The sequence below is a fragment of the Coregonus clupeaformis genome, unplaced genomic scaffold (assembly GCF_020615455.1).
Source record: "Coregonus clupeaformis isolate EN_2021a unplaced genomic scaffold, ASM2061545v1 scaf0312, whole genome shotgun sequence".
Taxonomy (NCBI): Eukaryota; Metazoa; Chordata; class Actinopteri; order Salmoniformes; family Salmonidae; genus Coregonus; species Coregonus clupeaformis.
In genome coordinates, this window is record NW_025533767.1 from 97,014 (window position 1) to 114,704 (window position 17,691).

General features: G+C 42.3%; 1 protein-coding gene across 1 annotated transcript in view; it reads left to right on the forward strand.

Moving 5' to 3' along the window:
* The first annotated feature begins 2,032 nt into the window (after window positions 1–2,032).
* LOC121559493 (C-type lectin domain family 6 member A-like) overlaps window positions 2,033–17,691 on the forward strand; it is a 49,675-nt gene continuing 34,016 nt past the window's right edge. The window contains exon 1 of the mRNA XM_045214779.1: window positions 2,033–2,219. Within this exon, the coding sequence (XP_045070714.1) occupies window positions 2,033–2,219 (187 nt within the window). The remainder of the gene's footprint in view (window positions 2,220–17,691) is intronic.

Genomic DNA, 17,691 nt, shown 5'->3' on the forward strand with positions numbered 1-17,691 from the left:
CAGAAATATTGTATTTTCAGCTGTTTGAAGCTGATGTAGAAAACCGATAGTAAAAGAAACAAAACTTAACAGGAAGCATAGAAATAGTGCCCATAGAACAGATCTATTGCTTCTTAGACTTGCTTTTAATAAGAATGACAGGTCTATAACTCACATTTCTATGTGAATTTGGTCGGGTCGCCCAACAACTTACATATTGCAGCTTTAATTGTTTAAAACAAATGAGTGAATGTGCTAGAAAGCTAAACAGCTACCTAGCTAGCTACTTGACTGATGTGGCTAGCCAAAATGGACTTGTTTGGAAAGTTGGATCATCTTATACTTTGAGGCTTTAAAAGTATGCTTACACTATGATTTGGAACATTCAATGCAAATGGGAAACATCCATGGAAGGCATTTTTGTCACCTTATCTTGCTAAATAACTTCTGAGTGATAGCAAACCTAAGCACCACCACCAATCAGACTACACCACTGCGCACACACCCGTCATTACTATGACAACTAGCATAGCCTTGTCAGCAAATGACTACCATCTGAACACACAGAAATCTGATTTGGTCAGTGTGAACAAGACTTAACATAAGGGACTTTTCTGACTAGCATCCCATTGACAGCTAAACCTGACCCTTACCTTAACCAAACCCTTAACCCTAACCTTCATCTATTGTTAACATATTCCGAAATGAAACATGAGAAACCTTGCGTTGTAGATGAAATAACATTATTGTGATAACCTTATATCCATGGATGGAAAGTGGCCTGTGTTTTTAATAGAGGTAGAGTGCATAAGGCCGACATAGAATGTAAACTATTGACATTAAGCGTCCGTCTCAAATGGCACCCTATTCCCTACATAGTGTACACTACCTTTGGCCGATCACTATAGGGTGCCATCTGGGACACAGTAAGTTTAAGGAAGTTATTGCTGGAGCACCTATTGAATTGTAATTTCAGTTGATTTCCGCATGTGTTGCTTCCTGTCTGTCTGTTTGTCTGTCAGTGGTTGCTGGTTATTAGCAGAACTGGGCCACATATTCATTAGGGCACACCAGAGCACAATGTTTTACAACAAAATGAAAACACGTTATTCTTATTGGACAGGTATAGTTAGTCCCTCCCTGTTTCAGTTTGGTTTCTTCCGTTTGGTGCCTAATGAATACGACCAAAATACTTTAGCTATGCTTGATTGAACTTGCCTGGCTTAATGAAACCAATAGAATAGTCCCAAATGCTCAAAGCATGACAGATTTCAAATAGTGTTTAAACCCAGGTCTGGTTATTAGTTATTTTTTTCAAGCATCCAGAGACATTATTAAGATGTATACAGTAAGAGTAGGAGACCATGTAGAGCAGAGTTCTTCAATTCCGGTCCTGGAGGGCCGAAACACTTCTGTTTTTTATTTAATAATAATATAATATGCCATTTAGCAGACGCTTTTATCCAAAGCGACTTACAGTCATGCGTGCATAAATTTTTGTGTATGGGTGGTCCCGGGGATCGAACCCACTACCTTGGCGTTACAAGCGCCGTGCTCTACCAGCTGAGCTACAGAGGACCACACCTCTACCTGGTAGTCTTTCTACCTGGTAGTTAATTGCACTCACCTGGTGTCCCAGGTCTGAATTAGCCCCTAGTTAGAAGGAGAGGATGAAAAACAGAGGTGTTTCGGCCCTCCAGGACCGGAATTGAAGAACCCTGATGTAGAGGGTGTGTACCTGGTGTATGTGGGTGGAACTTCCCCCAGTAGACCAGGAAGTTACTCAGGAATCAGATCAAAAGGTGAAAGAAGAAGAAGAAAGTGTCCCAACTATAACCAGCCAGGACATGTTTCTGTTCTACAAATCCATGTAAATGTTGTTGTCTTCCTCTTTCGATATTTGATACTTCCTGTGTGCTGGGGATAACCCCCACCTACAACAGGGTCAAAAGCAGTTCGACACAGACACAGGGCAGAAATGTTCTGCTGAACCAGTGGATTTGTCTTGCGTGCATTAAAGCACCTTAGCTATAGTCAGAAAACATTGTTGAAGATGTCTGAGGCCATCTATGCCAAGCCAGATATGACCAAGAAGGTCAAGTTTGACAGAGGTGAGATGGAGGACAGGATTGTTGATATCTACGTCCGTGCAAACACCCTGAGAGACGGTGAGACCAGCACCAAGACAGAAGAGACAGCAGACACTGCTCCTAATAATGGACCAGGAGACCAGCACTCAGGTAACACACACACACACACACACAAATTATATATGCACATATTTGAGCCTAATAGCAAAGGGAAGAGATCCTTCCTAGTTGCTGCAGTGTGTCTGGGGCTGATGTGTGTTCTACTGGCTGGGATCATAGGCCTGTCTGTCTACTGGGAGTTTACATTATATTATTCCTACAACTCACAGCAGTGATGTGATCATCTAGTTTAAATTAGAAACCTTTTTGTTGTGGCAGATGATGGGGTCTCTAAGAGCTTCTTAGCCTATAAGACCAACTCATCTGAGGAGAGACACCAGCTACAGACCAGTTACAACACCCTGACTAAAGAGAGAGACCAGCTACAGACAGATATATTTTCTTAGTGGGAGTCTTACAAATCTCAGTGAGCAAAGCTACAGGAATAAATGATAATGTCATTAATCACACACACCTGATCATAAGTTTGTACAGACGTGGTCAAAGGTTTTGAGAATGACACAAGTATTGGTCTCCACAAGGTTTGCTGCTTCGTGTTTTAGATATTTTGTCAGAGTATAGTAATGAAGTATAATTAAACATTCCATAAATGTCAAAGGCTTTCATTGACAATAATTCAGTTAAGCAGAGTAATATTTGCAGTGGACTATTTTTCAAGACCTTGCAATCCTGGCATGCTGTCAATTAACTTCGGGCCACTGCTGACTGATGGCAGCCCATTCTTGATAATAATTTTGGAGTTGTAGAAGTTGGGGGGTCCACCGAGGAGACCACAAGCAATGGGATTAAGGTCTGGGGAGTTTCCTGGCCATGGACCCAAAATGTTGATGTTTTGTTCCCCGAGCCACTTAGTTATCACTTTTGCCTTATGGCAAGGTGCTCCATCATGCTGGAAAGGCATTGGTTGTCACCAAACTGTTCTTGGATGGTTGGGAGAAGTTGCTCTTGGAGGATGTGTTGGTACCATTCTTTATTCATGGCTGTGTTCTTAGGCAAAATTGTGAGTGAGCCCACTCCCTTGGCTGAGAAGCAACCCCACACATGAATGGTCTCAGGATGCTTTACTGTTGGCATGACACAGGACTGATAGTAGTGCTCACCTTGTCTTTTCCGGACAAGGTGTTTTCCGGATGGCCCAAACAATCGGAAAGGGGATTCATCAGAGAAAATGACTCAACCCCAGTCCTCAGCAGTCCAATCCCTGTACCTTTTGCAGAATATCAGTCTGTCCCTGGTGTTTTTCCTGGAGAGAAGTGGCTTCTTTGCTGTCCTTCTTGACACCAGGCCATCTTCCAAAAGTCTTCGCCTCACTGTGCGTGCAGATGCACTCACACCTGCCTGCACCCATTCCTGAGCAAGCTCTGCACTGGTGGTGCCTCGATCCCGCAGCTGAATCAACTTTAGGAGACGGTCCTGGAACTTGCTGGACTTTCTTGGGCGCCCTGACGCCTTCTTCATAACAATTGAACCTCTCTCCTTGAAGTTCTTGATGATCCGATAAATGGTTGATTTAGGTGCAATCTTACTAGCAGCAATATCCTTGCCCGTGAAGCCCTTTTTGTGCAAAGCAATGATGACGGCACAGGTTTCCTTGCAGGTAACCATGGTTGACAGAGGAAGAACAATGATTTCCAGCCTTGTCCTCGTCAACACTCTCACCTGTGTTAACGAGACAATCACTGACATGATGGCAGCTGGTCCTTTTGTGGCAGGGCTGAAATGCAGTGGAAATGTTTTTTGGGGATTAAGTTCATTTTCATGGCAAAGAGGGACTTTGAAATTAATTGCAATTCATCTGATCACTCTTCCTGACTTTCTGGAGTATATGCAAATTGCCATCATCAACACTGAGGCAGCAAACTTTGTGGAGACCAATACTTGTGTCATTCTCAAAACTTTTGACCACGACTGTATTCTTTCATTAAGTGTACAGTGTGATAAGTTGAAGGCAATTCATGTGTTCATCTTGCAGAACAACCTTGTCATAACAGCTGGCAGAACTTTACTGCAGCTGTTACTTCCCCTCTACGGAGACTAAAACCTGGGAGGAGAGCAGATAGACTACTAAGCTATATGGAATTTCTTTAAAGAAGGTCATACCAAAAATCATTTGGATATTTGACTTTGAATTTTCAGACCCCTAGAAGTATAAAAAAAATATGTACAAAATATTTCATAAAAAATGTGTTTTGGCCTTACTGCTATTAGCCCATACATTGAATAACATATTCACTACATGGAACAACAGATAGTCCACAAATCTATAGTTTGTTCTGAAGTGTCTGAGAGATATCAGAAAAATCAGGAGACATAGTTTTGATTTATTTTCTGTACAGTCTAAGACCTGTCTAAGCCGGTGGGAGGAGCTATAGGAGGACAGGATCATTGTAATGGCTGGAATGGTATTAAAGGAACGGAGTCAAACATGTGGTTTCCATATGTTTGATGCATTTGATACTATCCCATTCATTCCATTGCAGCCATTACAATGAGCCCAACCTCCTATCACTCTTCCCACCAGCCTCCACTGGTGATGTTGTACTAAAAGACAGGGTGGAAATATGAACTTGTTGTCATAATACATGTGAAGGGTTTTAATTCTTCTTTCTAGTCTGTTAAATCTGTCAAACTGAAACTATGGAGATATTGTCACAACTTCTGCTTTTGGTGAAATTCCCCTCTAAACCAAGTTGACCGCAAGAGTTTCATTCTGAATAACTCTTCAGAGACAGCATAAATACAAAAAAAAACTGTGGTCATCGGTGGCCGGTCACACTGTGTGGTGACGTTTCCCCTAGGTACAGATCTAGGATCAGCTTTCCCTCCCCAATCTTAACCTTAACTATTTGTGGTGGAAATGCAAAACTGACCCAAGACAAAGAAAAAATTGTGTCACTATAATAATTCACATAGACGCAAGACAAAGGTACAGACGTATATTAGAGTTGAGGTAAGAAGTAGAAATTACTGTATTTGACCACAAGTGTGTTAAGATGTCAGAGGGAGTCTATGAAATCCCAGATGGATTTGAAGACAATGAACCTAATGCAATGAAGAACACGGACATTGATGGCCAATTATGTGGCAACGTAAGAGCCTTCAAGCCCAGTCCAAGAGATGGAGTTGTTGCTCAACATTCAGATAAGATTGCACACTCAAGGGTCCGACCCAACTTTGCTGTTTTGTGATTCTTTATTTTCACTAAATGTATCCACTATAGTTTCTTATGATAGACAATAACTTTTGAACATCAGATCGAGAGTTAGTAACCTCAATTTGGGCTCTTCATGTAATTCCGACCCAATTTTCAGGGAATCCAAGAAGAAACGCCTGTGATACAGAGGCAAGAGAGGGGGTATCCTGGCGAGATTAAGGTGAAGGGAAAACCGGCCACCTCTTGCCTCCATTCAGTCACTTGATAATAAGATGGATGACCTCCAATGGCGGATTTGCTACCAACAGGACACTGCCCACAAAATGAGGTGGAAACTGAGCTGCACTTCCTTTCCTCCTGCCAATGTATGACCATATTAGAGACACATATTTCCCTCAGATTACACAGACCCACAAAGAATTAGAAAACGAATCCAATTTTGATAAACTGCTTTGAGTATTATTATGAAAGATTGTAATATTGTGAGAGATTCATATATCACATTATAAACTGGGAGGTTCGAGCCCTGAATGCTGATTGGCTGACAGCCGTGGTATCTCAGACCATATACCACGTGTATGACAAAACATTTATTTATACTGCTCTAATTACATTAGTAACCAGTTTATAATAGCAATAAGGCACCTCGGGCTTTGTGGTATATGGTGAATATACCATGGCCAAGGGTGGAAGTGTGACATTGGTGAATGCATGGATTGAGACGCATCCAATGCAACAAAAACTGATATATTTAGCTTAAACTGGCTGATTTTTAAATTGGCCGGTGTTATGGCCAGGCTTTATGGGGCCTGGCCCACCCTACCCTATCTCCTTACCACTCCAAATAAAATATTGAAATAATGATCATTTATTTGACAGAGAAGTGTGCCAACACAAAGAAGCATCAATCTCAGTTAAAGCATCCAAGCGAGCAAAACTGCGCCCCTCTGTTTCAGTATGTGTAGACCATGTATCTGATGCTGTCTGGACCAAAAGAGTATGGGATGTCATACAATTTTTGGCCAGACATTATCAGGTACATGGGCTACATACAGAGGGGCGCTGTTTCGCTCGCTCGGTTGCTTACTCCGGTTTCAGAGTTTCAGCAGAGAGGAAGAGGCAAAGCGAGAGGACTCACTCTCACCAAAATATGTCCACTAAAAGCCAAATGTGTTTCTATGGGAATAATGTGCAGACCTAAGCCAATTTCTCAGAGATCCAGTTGTATGAAGAGGAACAGCGACTGGCCCACCATTGGCCTGATAACCTGTGAGGTAACAACACACAGTTGTCAATACATGCAGCGGCCAGTCTCTCCAAACCTAGAATATGAACAACACAGAGAATCAGTCCTACTCCTTCCGCTGTAGTCAGTGTTATTAGAGCAGGAGTCTCTTACCTTGGGGTGGTCAGTAGGGTGCCGTCCACCCATTTCCAGGTCCCCTCAGTAACAGAGTCAATCAGATCAATCCAGACATAACTGACTGATTCAATCCCATTGATAAATGTCTGTTGTGACAGAAAACAACATTGTTAATGCAGTCTCCACTTCTATTATCTCTCTCTATCTCTCTCTCTAACCACTAGGTGGCAACATCACTTAACAACTCAGCAGAGAGAGAGAGATAATAGATCATATTTATTGTTTATTTCACTTGTGTTTATTATCTACTTCACTTGCTTTGGCAATGTTAACATACGTTTCCCATGAGAGATGCAATAGCTCCTCCCACCGGCTTAGACTGTACATAATGCTACATAATGAATTATAAATCAAAAAACTGTCTGGTCTAAAATGTTGCATCCCAAATGGTACCCTATTTCCCTATGTAGTGCCATTTGAGACACATCTTAAGAGTCTCCTTCTTATAGGTGGATGGCGCCTTGAAACATCCAGCTGTTGGACACAGACAGAGAACAGAGAAGTACAGGGTTTAGACACATATGACCAACTACTTCTCAGTCAGTTAGAAAGGTAATCATACAGTAAGTTAATACTATAAGTAAAAGTAAGTTAGAGTCATAGATACAGTGGGGAAAAAATGTGATTTAGTCAGCCACCAATTGTGCAAGTTCTCCCACTTAAAAAGATGAGAGAGGCTTGTAATTTTCATCATAGGTACACATCAACTATGACAGACAAAATGAGAAAAGAAAATCCAGAAAATCACATTGTAGGATTTTTAATGAATTTATTTGCAAATTATGGTGGAAAATAAGTATTTGGTCAATAACAAAAAGTTTCTCAATAGTTTGTTATATACCCTTTTTTGGCAATGACACAGGTCAAACGTTTTCTGTAAGTCTTCACAAGGTTTTCACACACTGTTGCTGGTATTTTGGCCCATTCCTCCATGCAGATCTCCTCTAGAGCAGTGATGTTTTGGGGCTGTCGCTGGGCAACACAGACTTTCAACTCCCTCCAAAGATTTTCTATGGGGTTGAGATCTGGAGACTGGCTAGGCCACTCCAGGACCTTGAAATGCTTCTTACGAAGCCACTCCTTCGTTGCCCGGGCGGTGTGTTTGGGATCATTGTCATGCTGAAAGACCAGTCACGTTTCATCTTCAATGCCCTTGCTGATGGAAGGAGGTTTTCACTCAAAATCTCACGATACATGGCCCCATTCATTCTTTCCTTTACAGTCGTCCTGGTCCCTTTGCAGAAAAACACCCCCAAAGCATGATGTTTCCACCCCCATGCTTCACAGTAGGTATGGTGTTCTTTGGATGCAACTCAGCATTCTTTGTCCTCCAAACACGACGAGTTGATTTTTTACCAAAAAGTTATATTTTGGTTTCATCTGACCATATGACATTATCCCAATCCTCTTCTGGATCATCCAAATGCACTCTAGCAAACTTCAGACGGGCCTGGACATATACTGGCTTAAGCAGGGGGACACGTCTGGCACTGCAGGATTTGAGTCCCTGGCAGCGTAGTGTGTTACTGATGGTAGGCTTTGTTACTTTGGTCCCAGCTCTCTGCAGGTCATTCACTAGGTCCCCCCGTGTGGTTCTGGGATTTTTGCTCATCGTTCTTGTGATCATTTTGACCCCACGGGGTGAGATCTTGCGTGGAGCCCCAGATCGAGGGAGATTATCAGTGGTCTTGTATGTCTTCCATTTCCTAATAATTGCTCCCACAGTTGATTTCTTCAAACCAAGCTGCTTACCTATTGCAGATTCAGTCTTCCCAGCCTGGTGCAGGTCTACAATTTTGTTTCTGGTGTCCTTTGACAGCTCTTTGGTCTTGGCCATAGTGGAGTTTGGAGTGTGACTGTTTGAGGTTGTGGACAGGTGTCTTTTATACTGATAACAAGTTCAAACAGGTGCCATTAATACAGGTAACGAGTGGGGACAGAGGAGCCTCTTAAAGAAGAAGTTACAGGTCTGTGAGAGCCAGAAATCTTGCTTGTTTGTAGGTGACCAAATAGTTATTTTCCACCATAATTTGCAAATAAATTCATTAAAAATCCTACAATGTGATTTTCTGGATTTTCTTTCTCTCAATTTGTCTGTCATAGTTGACGTGTACCTATGATGAAAATTACAGGCCTCTCTCATCTTTTTAAGTAGGAGAACTTGCACAATTGGTGGCTGACTACATACTTTTCCCCCCACTGTATTTCTACAATTTGTCTTCTTAAAAGGTCATTTTAAATCTAACCTTAACCACACTACTAACCTCATACCTAACCTTAAATTAAGAACAAAAAGCTAATTTTTTGTTTTCATGAATTTTTACAACCTCATGAAACACGAAAGCAAAACGTTGTACTGTTTTAAAATGTTTGTAATTTGCATAAGTACAATGTACGTCTTAGAATAGTAAAATAACATTGTTAACGAATTGTTTCATGAGTTTGAGATCAGATTTGGAAAACGTGTTGAAAACAATGAGGTAGGGGCTTAGCTATCTAGCTAGTGGACAATGAAGGGATGCCAGCTAGCTAGATTACCCACCCTTGTTTAGTAGCAACGTTTCACTCACTAAAATAGTTATTGCTATGAGTCTAAAATGGGGAGTTCAATTTGAATCTCTGTTAGCTGTCAATAAAGTAAGGAAAACTGATTTTTTTTTAAATAATAGGATTCTTCAGGATTTTCTTGTTTTCTAGAAAATGGAAATTCAATTTCCATATTTCCTTAAATGTGCTGTGTCTGTATTATTTTACTTTAAGTTAGGAATGTTCATAAATGATTTATGCATGGGAAATAAGAAATGACAGTACATTGACTGCATAGGATTTATCCTTCATGTTTTTGTTATAGAGCGGTATTACCCATTTTATTGTGTGGAGGAGGGCTGTTAATGAGTTACGAAAGAGTTATGATACAACCCACAACTACACCACTGGATCTGTACACTTTACCCTGGGGATACAACCGTGGGGATCTTCATGCACCATTGACCAGTGAGAAGAAGAAGGTAAGTAACAGGCCTATACCTGGGATCGACAGTGGCAGACTTACCATTCGGCAGACGAGGCCTCAGGCCTCACGTCATCAAGGGGCCTCATGAGCTGGGCATATTAACAAAAAATTAAAAATAATACAACAAAATCTCTGCTCGCCCACTGTGCCCAGGTTAATGAGGCCACTTTGTCAACAAAAAAGGCCTACAAAAAAAGTAAATGAATCCATACAGCCGAACAATAATTAATAACAGATAAATAATGTATTTACCTACATATACATTCATTTCATATCAATATTAATAAATCCAAGTTTTTCTCATAATAGTAGAAACAAGTGTCATGAATCACCCACGGACTGGTTCATATAATGGACTACTCCACCCTGACTAGAGTTCCCGTGCTGCTGGGTCATGGCTAGAAGGGATCCAGCTTTTGTTCAATTACCGTCAGATTTGACTTTGCGTAGCAGGTTAGGAGAATCTATGCAGCAGGTTAGGAAAGAAACAGGAGCTCAAGCAGTAGAACATTTGAAGTGCCGGTACTCAGCTCCGGTGAGCTCCTGCCCAAGTCAAGCAGCGGTTACCGGAAGAATATCGGGACCAATTTGAAAGCACATGAGCGTTGTACTGAGCATCTCCTGGTTCGAATCCAGGCTCTGTCGTAGCCGGCCATGACCGGGAGACCCATGGGGCGGCGCACAATTGGCCCAGCGTCGTCCAGGGTACGGGAGGGAATGGCCGGCAGGGATGTAACTCAGTTTGTAGAGCATGGCGTTTGCAATGCCAGGGTTGTGGGTTCGATTCCCACGGGGGGCAGTATATAAAAAAAAATGAATGCACTCACTTACTGTAAGTCGCTCTGGATAAGAGAGTCTGCTAAATGACGTAAATGTAAATGTAAATTTACAAAAAAATGGAGCGTTGGAGCCACCTAGCGGAAAGATTGAAAACAGGCATAACCATTTATACAATCAACCAGACTGACGGCGAGGTGGATCGCATCCTGACAGCCCCTGGGAAGAAGTGCTGGCTTGGTTGCTCTGGGTGTTGCCAACTTCAAAGGTACTAGAGGTCTGGGGTTCAAGTCCTTATTTCATCTCCTGAAGTTGTTTTCACCTTTCACCTATCGCCTCATATTTACGTGTGTGTCTGGATAGATGGATAACTCGGTTCAGTCAAAGTAGAGGGATAGAGGATGTCCAGCTAGATGGGGAGGCGCTCACCCGCATTGCCATGATGACCTAGGAACATTACCCAGTGAAATTGGGCATCAACTCAGACCTGGGCTGTACAGTAAGTACAGTTCATTTGTTCTCACAGCCTGGTATAAAACATTTAAAAGACTTCTTATTGTTCATAAACATGTTTTCCAATTGATCTGATCTCTCCCCTTCTCCATTTTATTTCTCCCTGTTTATTTCTCCTTTCCTCCCTCTCTCTCTGCAGATTGTTCAGATGCAGGAAGAAGTCAGTATGTTTGTGTTCCTCTCTGATGAGATCATTGCAATGAGCATGTGTTTGGTTTCTCTGTCCTCTTAATGTTGACGGAGCGCACGAGCAAGAGCACGCATAGAAGTAGGCTAATTGGCCTGCTGCGCAAATGTAGGAAAGTAACCATTACGGGATGTCTGATTTCTGATCCTCTTAACTCAACACCACTAATAAGCTAAGCTTCTCAGTCATTTTTTCTTCACCTCACACAGTTTGAACATCCATTGTGAATGTTAGTTCCTTACAGTATATGAACAATCTTTCCAACACTCTCCCCCTTGATAATCACCAGTCCTCCTGTGAAAGAGCTAAATGTCATAGATTCCATATATCCAGTGGAAATTTTACAAAATACCTGAACACATCTCCCTTTCTGCAAAAACAGCTCTGTCTGTCCCAAGATGAATGCGATTGAAAGGACCTGCATTTTCATCAGGATATTTTCTGATTGTAATTGGCAGCTTCGGAAAGTATTCAGACCCCTTGACTTTTTCCACATTTTGCTAGGTTACAGCCTTATTCTAAAATTGATTAAATTTTTTCCCCCTCCCCTCATCAATCTATACACAATACCCCATAATGACAAAGGAAAAACAGTTTTTTTGAAATTTTTGCAAATGTATAAACAAAATAAGTATTCAGACCCTTTACTCAGTACTTTGTTGAAGCACCTTTGGCAGCAATTACAGCCTCGAGAATTCTTGTGTATGACACTACAAGCTTGGCACACATGTATTTGGGGAGTTTCTCCCATTCTTCTCTACAGATCCTCTCAAGCTCTGTCAGGTTGGATGGGGAGCGTTGCTGCCAGCTATCAGGTCTCTCCAGAGATGTTCGATCCGGTTCAAGTCCGGGCTCTGGCTGGGCCACTCAAGGACATTGAGACTTGTCCTGAAGCCACTCCTGCTATGTATTGGCTGTGTGCTTAGGGTCGTTGTCCTGTTGGAACGGGAACCTTCGCCCCCAGTCTGATGTCTTGAGCACTCTGGAGCAGGTTTTCATCAAGGATCTCTCTGTACTTGGCTCCGTTCATCTTTCCCTCGATCCTGACTAGTCTCCCAGTCCCTGCCGCTGAAAAACATCCCCACAGCATGATGCTGCCACTACCATGCTTCACCGTAGGGATGGTGCCAAGTTTCCTCCAGACGTGACGCTTGGCATTCAGGCCAAAGAGTTCAATCTTGGTTTCATCAGACCAGAGAATCTTGTTTCTCATGGTCTCAGAGTCTTTAGGTGCCTTTTAGCAAACTCCAAGTGGGCTATCATGTGCCTTTTACTGAGGAGTGTCTTCCGTCTGGCCACTCTGCAGAGATGGTTGTCCTTCTGGAAGGTTCTCCCATCTCCACAGAGGAACTCTAGAGCTCTGTCAGAGCGTCCATCAGGTTCTTTGTCACCTCCCAGTTCAAGGCCCTTTTCCCCCCATTGCTCAGTTTGGCTGGTTGGGCAGCTCTATGAAGAGTCTGGTGGTTCCTAACTTCTTCCATTTAAGAATGATGGAGGCCACCGGGTTCTTGGGGACCTTCAATGCTGCAGAAATGTTTTGGTACCCTTCTCCAGATCTGTGCCTCAACACAATCCTGTCTCTGAGCTCTATGGACAATTCCTTCGACCTCATGTCTTGGTTTTTGCTCTGACATGCACTGTCAACTGTGAGACCTTATATAGACAGGTGTGTGCCTTTCCAAATTATGTCCAATCAATTGCATTTACCACAGGTGGGCTCCAATCAAGTTGTAGAAACATCTTAAAGATGATCAATTGAAACATCAGAGCTCAATTTCAAGTCTCATAGTAAAGGGACTGAATACTTATGTAAATAAGGTATTTCTGTTCTTTATGTGTAATAAATGTGCAAACATAAAAATTAAAAAACTGTTTTGCTTTGTCATTATGGGGTATTGTGTGTAGATTGCTAAGGATTACATTTTATTTAATCAATTTTAGAATAAGGCTGAAATATGGAAATAAATATGGAAAAAGTCAAGGGGTCTGAATACTTTCCGAAGGCAATCTATTTTTACTTACTTGACAATAGTAGTTTTAGGCTTACTGCTACATTGTCTTATAGGCTATCTCTTAGTGCATGCACTCATTTCTTTAGGCGCCAATGTATTACGGTGTATAAATGTGTCCATATGGCAGAGGCTGGTGCTCTTGCATTAGTTGAATTTTAACTTTGAGATGTTTATCATTTTAATTCCGGTTTGAAGCGGCAGGTAGCTTAGCGGTGAAGAGCGTTGGGCCAGTATACGAAAGGTCGCTGGTTTGAATCCCCGAGTCGACTAGGTGAAGAATCTGTCGATGTGCCCTTGAGCAAGGCACTTACTCCTAATTGCTCCTGTAAATCGCTCTGGATAAGGAGCGTCTCCTAAATCATGTAAATGTAATTCCGGTTTGTATTATTAACCACGTGACAATTATTTTGAAAAACTAAAACGTCATTATTGAACTGAAACTGTTCCACTAAAACATGCATATGAAAATCATAACTGGCACGCAGATCGGTAGAAATTGGATAAATTGTAAACTTTCCCAAACTTGAAACTCATGCACAGTCTAGGAATAGACCATTGTAAACAGAGCGCACATTTCTTTGTACTGTATAATTAATAACTTTTTGTGTGTCAACAGTATTGACAAACTACAGGAATTACGATCCTTGCTTTGTGAGAACAGAACTATAGTGTGATAATATAATACATATCTGCCCTATGGGCCCTGGTCAAAAGTAGTGCACTAAACATGGAATAGGGTCCCAAATGGAATAGGGTCCCAAATGGACTAGGGTCCCAAATGGACTAGGGTCCCAAATGGAATAGGGTCCCAAATGGAATAGGGTCCCAACTGGAATAGGGTCCCAAATGGAATAAGGTCCCAAATGGCATAGGGTCCCAAATGGACTAGGGTCTCAAATGGATTAGCTTCCCAAATGGAATAGCGTCCCAAATGGAATAGGGTCCCAAATGGAATAGGATCCCAAATGGACTAGGGTCCCAAATGGCACCCTATTCCCTATATAGTGCACTGTCAAAAGTACTGCACTAATATCAATTTTATTTTATATAGCCCTTCATACATCAGCTGATATCTCGAAGTGCTGTACAGAAACCCAGCCTAAAACCCCAAACAGCTAGTGATGCAGGTGTAGAAGCACGGTGGCTAGGAAAAACTCCTAGAAAGGCCAAAACCTAGGAAGAAACCTAGAGAGGAACCAGGCTATGAGGGGTGGCCAGTCCTCTTCTGGCTGTGCCGGGTGGAGATTATAACAGAACCATGCCAAGATGTTCAAAAATATTCATAAGTGACAAGCATGGTCAAATAATAATCAGGAATAAATCTCAGTTGGCTTTTCATAGCCGATCATTAAGAGTTTAAAAACAGCAGGTCTGGGACAGGTAGGCGTTCCATAACCGCAGGCAGAACAGTTGAAACTGGAATAGCAGCAAGGCCAGGCGGACTGGGGACAGCAAGGAGTCACCACGGCCGGCAGTCCCGACGTATGGTCCTAGGGCTCAGGTCTCTCAGTTGGCAATTCATATCCGATCATTAAGAGTCGAAAACAGCAGGTCTGGGACAGGTAGGGGTTTCGTAACCACAGGCAGAACAGTTGAAACTGGAACAGCAGCAAGGCCAGGCGGACTGGGGACAGCAAGGTGTCAGCATGCCCGATAGTCCCGACGTATGGTCCCAGGGGCTCAGGTTCTCAGAGAGAAAGAGAGAACGAGAGAATTAGAGAGAGCATACTTAAATTCACACAGGACACTGGATAAGACAGGAGAAGTACTCTAGGTATAACCAACTGACCCCAGCCCCCCGACACATAAACTACTGCAGCATAAATACTGGAGGCTGAGACAGGAGCGGTCCGGAGACACTGTGGCCCCATCCGAAGAAACCCCCGGACAGGGCCAAACAGGGAGGATATAACCCCACCCACTCTGCCAAAGCACAGCCCCCGCACCACTAGAGGGATATCCTCAACCACCAACTTACAATCCTGAGACAAGGCCGAGTATAGCCCACAAAGGTCTCCACCACAGCACAAACCAAGGGGGGGCGCCAACCCAGACAGGAAGATCACGTCAGTAACTCAACCCACTCAAGTGACGCACCCCTCCCAGGGACGGCATGAAAGAGCACCAGCAAGCCAGTGACTCAGCCCCTGTAACAGGGTTAGAGGCAGAGAATCCCAGTGGAGAGAGGGGAACCGGCCTGGCAGAGACAGCAAGGGCGGTTCGTTGCTCCAGAGCCTTTCCGTTCACCTTCACACTCCTGGGCCAGACTACACTCAATCATATGACCTACTGAAGAGATAAGTCTTCAGTAAAGACTTAAAGGTTGAGACCGAGTCTGCGTCTCTCACATGGGTAGGCAGACTGTTCCATAAAAATTGAGATCTATAGGAGAAAGCCCTGCCTCCCGCTGTTTGCTTAGAAATTCTAGGGACAATTAGGAGGCCTGCGTCTTGTGACCGTAGCGTACGTATTGGTATGTACGGCAGGACCAACTCGAAAGATAGGTAGGAGCAAGCCCATGTAACGCTTTATAGGTTAACAGTAAAACCTTGAAATCAGCCCTTGCATTAACAGGAAGCCAGTGTAGGGAAGCTAGCACTGGAGTAATATGATCAAATTTCTTGGTTCTAGTCAGGATAGGGTGTCATTTGGGACTCAGACTCACTCACAGAAAGCCAGCCTTAGGGAGATGTTGAGAGTGACTTGTAGAACACACAGCACTCCAAAACACACGGCAGCCAGGCTGTAGAGTCTTGGTTTTCCATCTGCAGAGGAACACACACACACACACACACACACACACACCATCATCACTAATGATTTAGATTAAAACAGAATACACGTCATCCCACAAAACGTAACTAATTCTGAGAACCTAACATTTCCAATGTGTCATTGGTTTTACCCCAAATGTGGGTTGGCAGCAACAGTTTGCTCAAGAGTGTGGTCATCTCATATCTGATAAACAGGAAGCTACTATATGAAGAAATTACCAAAATTACACAATATAGCTGTCTCATGAGATAAAGAGGCTATCAGTGATTGCTGCATACATTTTTAGGACTTTGAAATGTATGATATTTACCCATTCATTCTTGAAGAATGTAACTTATAAATGCCTCATGAGCTTAGTTTAACATTCTAACCCCATCAGGACCCAAAATACACACTGAGTGGAGAAAAGTAATCACTCTCAAATTCATAGACAGAACTATGTATGCAAGGACTGCCCATCCATGTTTTAACCATTTAAAGATGCCCTATGCAGAAATCGCTCCGCCATTTCCTAGTTGCTAAAATTCTAATATGTTTATGTGACAAAACAAGCAGTCGTTGTGTAAAATAAATATTGTACATTCAGCTGTTTGAAGTTGCTGTACAAAACCTAAAGTAAAAGACGCAAAAATGAAACTTCAGAAAGGGAAGCATAGAAATAGCACACATAGAACAGATCTACCACTTCTTAGACTTGCTTTGGATGGGGATGAAAGATCTATAACATTTATGTGAATTTGGTTGGGTCGCCTAAACATTTACTGTAGCTTTAAGGCAATACAAAGTTTGTACAATTCCATTATTTACAATTTCAGAGTAAAACAAGCTTACACTGGAGCTCTGTCTATGAATTTGAGAGTGCTTACACAATAGATAATTATTAGTTCTTACCTGAGAGATGGGTCTCAGTCTTCACGCTCCTTGTTGCTCTGTTACGGTTTTCTTCATTAATCTTGTTTAATTCAATAACTTGTTTGTTGAAATAGTTGGCCATCTTAACTAACTGTACCGAATATATAATATAATAATATATCAATGAGTACCCCAATCAATTAAACAACTAATTCAGTATGTCTGACCTCTTATTGTAATACAGTGGGGAAAAAAAGTATTTAGTCAGCCACCAATTGTGCAAGTTCTCCCACTTAAAAAGAGGAGAGAGGCCTGTAATTTTCATCATAGGTACACGTCAACTATGACAGACAAATTGAGAAGAAAAATCCAGAAAATCACATTGTAGGATTTTTAATGAATTTATTTGCAAATTATGGTGGAATATAAGTATTTGGTCACCTACAAACAAGCAAGATTTCTGGCTCTCACAGACCTGTAACTTCTTCTTTAAGAGGCTCCTCTGTCCTCCACTCGTTACCTGTATTAATGGCACCTGTTTGAACTTGTTATCAGTATAAAAGACACCTGTCCACAACCTCAAACAGTCACACTCCAAACTCCACTATGGCCAAGACCAAAGAGCTGTCAAAGGACACCAGAAACAAAATTGCAGACCTGCACCAGGCTGGGAAGACTGAATCTGCAATAGGTAAGCAGCTTGGTTTGAAGAAATCAACTGTGGGAGCAATTATTAGGAAATGGAAGACATACAAGACCACTGATAATATCCCTCGATCTGGGGCTCCACGCAAGA